This window comes from Nerophis lumbriciformis, linkage group LG11 (genome assembly GCF_033978685.3).
Source record: "Nerophis lumbriciformis linkage group LG11, RoL_Nlum_v2.1, whole genome shotgun sequence".
Classification (NCBI taxonomy): Eukaryota; Metazoa; Chordata; class Actinopteri; order Syngnathiformes; family Syngnathidae; genus Nerophis; species Nerophis lumbriciformis.
Window position 1 is genome coordinate 49,883,683 of NC_084558.2, and position 7,906 is coordinate 49,891,588.

The 7,906-nt window shown below is 29.3% G+C and overlaps 1 protein-coding gene across 2 annotated transcripts in view; it reads right to left on the reverse strand.

Moving 5' to 3' along the window:
- LOC133610273 (cytotoxic granule associated RNA binding protein TIA1-like) overlaps positions 1–1,786 on the reverse strand; it is a 32,799-nt gene extending 31,013 nt beyond the window's left edge. For both annotated transcript variants that reach the window (XM_061966419.2, XM_061966418.2), the window contains exon 1: positions 1,517–1,786. In XM_061966419.2, the coding sequence (XP_061822403.1) occupies positions 1,517–1,542 (26 nt within the window). In that variant the 5' untranslated portion in view covers positions 1,543–1,786. The remainder of the gene's footprint in view (positions 1–1,516) is intronic.
- Positions 1,787–7,906: the final 6,120 nt, after the last annotated feature.

A 7,906-nucleotide genomic window follows, 5' to 3' on the forward strand; every position in this document is an offset into this window, starting at 1 on the left:
GCCTTCACTAAGCTTCAATGCCTTTTCTTAGGGACACTCACCTTTGGTTTATTTTTGGTTTGAGCATTAGACACCTTTTTACCTGCACGCTGTTCCCGACACGTGCTGCCACCTACTGATATGGAAGATTATTACACGGTTACTCTGCCGAGCTCTAGACCAGTGTTTTTTAACCTTTTTTGAGCCAAGGCACATTTTTTGCGTTGAAAAAATACAGAGGCACACCTCCAGCAGAAATCATTAAAAAAAACGAAACTCAGTTGACAGTAAAAAGTCGTCGTCGCAATTGTCCGATATGACTTTAAACCATAACCAAGCATGCGTCAATATAGCTCTTGTCTCAAAGTAGGTGTACTGTCACCATCTGTCACATCACACCCTAACTTATTTGGACTTTTTTTTGCTGTTTTCCTATGTGTAGTTCTTGTCTTGCGCTCCTATTTTGGTGGCTTTTTCTCTTTTTTTGGTATTTTCCTGTAGCAGTTTCATGTCTTCCTTTGAGTGATATTTCCCGCATCTACTTTGTTTTAGCAATCAAGAATATTTCAGTTGTTTTCATCCTTCTTTGTGGGGACTTTGTCGATTGTCATGTCATGTTCGGATGTTTATTGTGGACGCCGTCTTTGCTCCACAGTAAGTCTTTGCTGTCGTCCAGCATTATGTTTTTGTTTACTTTGTAGCCAGTTCAGTTTTAGTTTCGTTCTGCATAGCCTTCCCTAAGCTTCAATGCCTTTTCTTAGGGGCACTCACCTTTTGTTTATTTTTGGTTTAAGCATTAGTTACCTTTTTACCTGCACGCTGCCTCTCGCTGTTCCCGACGTCTACAAAGCAATTAGCTACCTGCTGCCACCTACTGACATGGAAGAGTATTACGCGGTTACTCACAACAACACATCATTTTTAGACTATGATTACTGGTTCGCAAAAAAATTTTTTTTTACCCAAATAGGTGAAATTAGATTATCTCCCACGGCACACCAGACTGTGGTTGAAAAACACTGGCCTACATTAAACCGGACCGTGGTGCAAAAAAAAAAAGAAGGTTGGGGACCACTGATGTAAGCGACTTAGGTAGAATATTTCCCCTGGAGGATGGGATTCAAAGAAGGACATTTAAAGGCCTAAAGCTCGATTTTCAGGGATTAATTGCTCGCCGGAGCCTTGTGCGAAAATGACTCATTTCCTTGTTTTGCTGCTCATTAGCCGCAATAGCTCACAAGACGAATAAGAAAAACGTCTGGCGTTTGCTCTTCTGTCTCGTTCGGCTCACTTTGATAACAACAAAGAGAATTATTGTTCGTGTCAAAATTAGGAAAACCACTTGGGGATTTTTCCGGAATTAGCTTGCTAGCATTCGACACTTAGCTCGATGTGGCGAATTAGCCGGATTGGAAATTCACTCGGTTCAACGTGGAAATACAATAACGGAGGTGTGTTTGAAGTAAATAAATGACATTAAGGGGTGTTTTTTGTGGCGCGGTTGGAAGTGTTTATAGTGCAAAACAAACACACTCACAGCGTTTTAGGCTGGTCATCGTCCATCCTGGCCGAGAACGTGTCGCAACCGCGGGGTGCTAATCCACGAGCGTCGCGGGCAGCTCGCCTGTGACACCGACCGCTTGTTTCTTCTTTCTTTTTTTTTGTCGTTTTTTTTTATATATATTTTTTTTAATGTGGCGCAGTAGGAACTAATATGCCGCCGCCGCCACCGCCGCCGAGGGAAGCTCCTGAGCGAACAATGGAGAAATGGGCAGCCGACAAAGATGGCGGAGCGGCCGAGGCTGGTGTCAAAGTGCGCATGCGCGACCCTTGAGCAAGACAACAACAAAAAAAGAAAAAAGAGGAACTTCTTGGACCTGAATGAAGATTCATAAACAAAGTCGAAATTGTGAAATAAAGTGTCATGATTGTGGGATAAAAGTCAAAATTATGAGATGAAAAGTCATGTTTGTGAAATTTATGACATAGAAAGTCATAATTATGAGACAAGGGGTCGAAATTATGAGATGAAAAAAAATCGAAATTATGAGATAAAAAGTCGAAATGATGAAGTAAAAAGTCATAATTATGAGATAAAAAGTCATGTTTATGAAATATAAAGTCGAATTTATGAGATTTAAAAAAATCATAATTTTGAGATAAAAAGGGTCAACATTATGAGAAGGAAAGTCAAAACGCTGAAATAAAGTTATAATTATGAGATAAATCATAATTTTGAGATTAAAACATCGAAATTATGAGCTAAGAAAATCGAAGTGATAAAATTAAGTCATAATAATGAGATAAAAATCAAAATTATGAAATTAAAAAAGATGATACAAGTCATAATTATGAGATATAAACTCTAAATGAGATGTTTAAATGTATAATTATGATGTAAAAAAGATAAAAAGTCATATTTATGGGATAAAAGTCAAAATTATGAGACAAGGGTCGAAATTAGGAGATTAAAAAAAATCGAAATTATGAGACAAATCTAAATTATGAAATAAAAAGGTCAAAATGATGATATAAAAAGTCATAATTATGAGATATAAAATCTAAATTATGAGTTAAAAATATATAATTATGAGGTAAAAAGTCATAATTGTGAGATAATACATTTAAATTGTGAGGTGAGGAAGCCGAAATGGTGAAATAAAGTCTAAATTATGAGACGAGTGGAAATTATGAGATAAAAAGTCAAACTGATTAAATAAAGTCAAAATTATGAGATGAAAAGTCATGTTTATGAAATATAAAGTCAAATTTATGAGCTAATGAGTCATAATTTTGAGATAAAAAGGGTCAAAATTATGAGAAGGAAAGTCGAAACGCTGAAATAAAGTTATAATTATGAGATAAAAATCTAGATTATGAGATAAATCATAATTGTGAGATTAAAACATCGAAATGAGATAAGAAAGTCAAAATTATAAAATTAGGTCATAATAGTGAAATAAGTTATAATAATGAAAAAAAAATTATGAAATTAAAAAAGTCAAAATGATGATATAACAAGTCATAATTATGAGATATAAAATCTCGATGAGATATAAAATCTAAATCATGAGTTAAAAATGTATAATTATGAGGTAAAAAAGTCATAATTGTGAGATAATACATTTAAATTGTGAAGTGAGAAAGCCGAAATGGTGAAATAAAGTCAAAATTATGAGACGAGTCGAAATTATGACATAAAAAGTCAAAATGATGAAATAGTCACAATTATGAGATAAAAAGTCATAATTATGGGATAAAAGTCAAAATTATGAGACAAGGGTCGAAATTATGAGATTAAAAAAATCGAAATTATGAGATAAAAAGTCGAAATGATGAAGTAAAAAGTCATAATTATGAGATAAAAAGTCATGTTTATGAAATATAAAGTCGAATTTATGAGATTAAAAAAAATCATAATTTTGAGATAAAAAGGGTCAACATTATGAGAAGGAAAGTCAAAACGATGAAATAAAGTTATAATTATGAGATAAATCATAATTTTGAGATTAAAACATCGAAATTATGAGCTAAGAAAATCGAAATTATAAAATTAAGTCATAATAATGAGATAAAAATCAAAATTATGAAATTAAAAAAGATGATATATCAAGTCATAATTATGAGATATAAACTCTAAATGAGATGTTAAAATGTATGATTATGAAAGTCAAAATTATGAGACAAGGGTCGAAATTAGGAGATTAAAAAAATCTAAATTATGAGACAAATCTAAATTATGAAATAAAAAGGTCAAAATGATGATATAAAAAGTCATAATTATGATATATAAAATCTAAATTATGAGTTAAAAATGTATAATTATGAGGTAAAAAGTCATAACTGTAAGATAATACATTTAAATTGTGAGGCAAAAAAGCCGAAATGGTGAAATAAAGTCTAAATTATGAGACGAGTGGAAATTATGAGATAAAAAGTCAAAATGATTAAATAAAGTCACAATTATGAGATGAAAAGTCATGTTTATGAAATATAAAGTCAAATTTATGAGATAAAGAGTCATAATTTTGAGATAAAAATGGTCAACATTATGAGAAGGAAAGTCGAAACGCTTGAATAAAGTTATAATTATAAGATAAAAATCTAGATTATGAGATAAATCATAATTGTGAGATTAAAACATCGAAATGATGAGATAAGAAAGTCAAAATTATAAAATTAGGTCATAATAGTGAAATAAGTTATAATAATGAAAAAAAAATTATGAAATTAAAAAAGTCAAAATGATGATATAACAAGTCATAATTATGAGATATAAAATCTAGATGAGATATAAAATCTAAATCATGAGTTAAAAATGTATAATTATGAGGTTAAAAAGTCATAATTGTGAGATAATACATTTAAATTGTGAGGTGAGGAAGCCGAAATGGTGAAATAAAGTCTAAATTATGAGACGAGTCGAAATTATGACATAAAAAGTCAAAATGATGAAATAGAGTCACAATTATGAGATAAAAAGTCATAATTATGGGATAAAAGTCAAAATTATGAGACAAGGGTCGAAATTATGAGATTAAAAAAAATCGAAATTATGAGATAAAAAATCGAAATGATGAAGTAAAAAGTCATAATTATGAGATAAAAAGTCATGTTTATGAAATATAAAGTCGAATTTATGAGATAAAAAAAATCATAATTTTGAGATAAAAAGGGTCAACATTATGAGAAGGAAAGTCAAAACGCTGAAATAAAGTTATAATTATGAGAAAAATCATAATTTTGAGATTAAAACATCGAAATTATGAGCTAAGAAAATCGAAATTATAAAATTAAGTCATAATAATGAGATAAAAATCAAAATTATGAAATTAAAAAAGATGATATAACAAGTCATAATTATGAGATATAAACTCTAAATGAGATGTTAAAATGTATAATTATGAAAGTCAAAATTATGAGACAACGGTCGAAATTAGGAGATTAAAAAAAATCTAAATTATGAGACAAATCTAAATTATGAAATAAAAAGGTCAAAATGATGATATAAAAAGTCATAATTATGAGATATAAAATCTAAATTATGAGTTAAAAATATATAATTATGAGGTAAAAAGTCATAACTGTAAGATAATACATTTAAATTGTGAGGCAAGAAAGCCGAAATGGTGAAATAAAGTCTAAATTATGAGACGAGTGGAAATTATGAGATAAAAAGTCAAACTGATTAAATAAAGTCACAATTATGAGATAAAAAGTCATGTTTATGAAATATAAAGTCAAATTTATGAGATAAAGAGTCATAATTTTGAGATAAAAATGGTCAACATTATGAGAAGGAAAGTCGAAACGCTTGAATAAAGTTATAATTATAAGATAAAAATCTAGATTATGAGATAAATCATAATTGTGAGATTAAAACATCGAAATGATGAGATAAGAATAAGATAAGTCATAATAATGAGATAAAAATCAAAGTTATGAAATTAAAAAAGATGATATAACAAGTCATAATTATGAGATATAAACTCTAAATGAGATGTTAAAATGTATAATTACGATGTAAAAAGTCACAATTATGAGATAAAAAGTCATATTTATGGGATAAAAGTCAAAATTATGAGACAAGGGGTCGAAATTATGAGATTAAAAAATCGACATTAAGAGATAAAAAGTCGAAATGATGAAGTAAAAAGTCATAATTATGAGATAAAAAGTCATGTTTATGAAATATAAAGTCGAATTTATGAGATAAAAGAAATCATAATTTTGAGATAAAAAGGGTCAACATTATGAGAAGGAAAGTCAAAACGCTGAAATAAAGTTATAATTATGAGATAAATCATAATTTTGAGATTAAAACATCGAAAGAAAATCGAAATTATAAAATTAAGTCATAATAATGAGATAAAAATCAAAATTATGAAATTAAAAAAGATGATACAACACATACTTGCCAACACTCCCGGATTTTCCGGGAGACTCCCGAAATTCAGCGCCTCTTCCGAAAACCTCCCGGGACAAATTTTCTCCCGAAAATCTCCCGAAATTCAGGCGGAGCTGGAAGCCACGCCCCCTCCAGCTCCATGCGGACCTGAGTGACGTCAAGTGCGCAACACCACGTAAATCGTTGGCCAACCAAAAAGTAACCCCAGTACGCTATAGCCAACATTCACCAGGAGATGGCAACAGACAAACATAGATAATAACTCTATTACATTATTCCCCTTTTAGAAATGTATAGAAGTTACTCTAAATAAATAAACAACCCAACCAAAAAATGCAGCAGCTCAATTAAAAAACTGTCCTTAAGCCACATTCTTTTCTTTTTTTTTAGTGCTGAACTCTTAACCCTCATTTGTAAAAAAAAAAATAACATGCTTATTATACAAACAGTATTTGTACACCTTTAATACAGATTTGTATACTGTCTTCAGAGATTCAGTTTTTTTGGTGGTACTCGAAACCTTTCTGGGTACCTGCGAAAGGGTGTTCAGCATGGTTAGAAAAATAGTGACAGAGAATAGAACAAGGATGGACAATTCAACCCTCAACTCAACAATGAGTAGATGAGTGTTATGTGTGTGTATATGTGTAAATAAATGAACACTGACATTCAAGTATTATATATATATATATATATATATATATATATATATATATATATATATATATATATATATATAAAATAAAATAAATATATATACAGCTAGAATTCACTGAAAGTCAAGTATTTCTTTTATATATATATATATATATATATATATATATATATATATATATATATATATATATATATATAAAATACTTGACTTGGTGAATTCTAGCTGTAAATATATTCCTCCCCTCTTAGCCTCGCCCCCAACCACGCCCCCGCCCCACCCCGACCACGCCCCCCCACCACCCCACCCCCCACCTCCCGAAATCGGAGGTCTCAAGGTTGGCAAGTATGATATAACAAGTCATAATTATGAGATATAAACTCTAAATGAGATGTTAAAATGTATAATTATGATGTAAAAAGTCACAATTATGAGATAAAAAGTCATATTTATGGGATAAAAATCAAAATTATGAGACAAGGGTCGAAATTAGATTAAAAAAAAAAAAATCGAAATTATGAGACATATCTAAATTATGAAATAAAAAGGTCAAAATGATGATATAAAAGTCATAATTATGATATATAAAATATAAATTATGAGTTAAAAATGTATAATTATGAGGTAAAAAGTCATAATTGTGAGATAATACATTTAAATTGTGAGGTGAGAAAGCCGAAATGGTGAAATAAAGTCTAAATTATGAGACGAGTCGAAATTATGACATAAAAAGTCAAAATGATGAAATAGAGTCACAATTATGAGATAAAAAGTCATAATTATGGGATAAAAGTCAAAATTATGAGACAAGGGTCGAAATTATGAGATTAAAAAAAATCGAAATCATGAGATAAAAAATCGAAATGATGAAGTAAAAAGTCATAATTATGAGATAAAAAATCATGTTTATGAAATATAAAGTCGAATTTATGAGATAAAAAATCATAATTTTGAGATAAAAAGGGTCAACATTATGAGAAGGAAAGTCAAAACGCTTAAATAGTTATAATTATGAGATAAATCATAATTTTGAGATTAAAACATCGAAATTATGAGCTAAGAAAATCGAAATTATAAAATCAAGTCATAATAATGAGATAAAAATCAAAATTATTAAATTAAAAATGATATAACAAGTCATAATTATGAGATATAAACTCTAAATGAGATGTTAAAATGTATAATTACGATGTAAAAAGTCACAATTATGAGATAAAAAGTCATAATTATGGGATAAAAGTCAAAATTATGAGACAAGGGTCGAAATTATGAGATTAAAAAAATCTAAATTATGAGACAAATCTAAATTATGAAATAAAAAGGTCAAAATTATGATATAAAAAGTCATAATTATGATATATAAA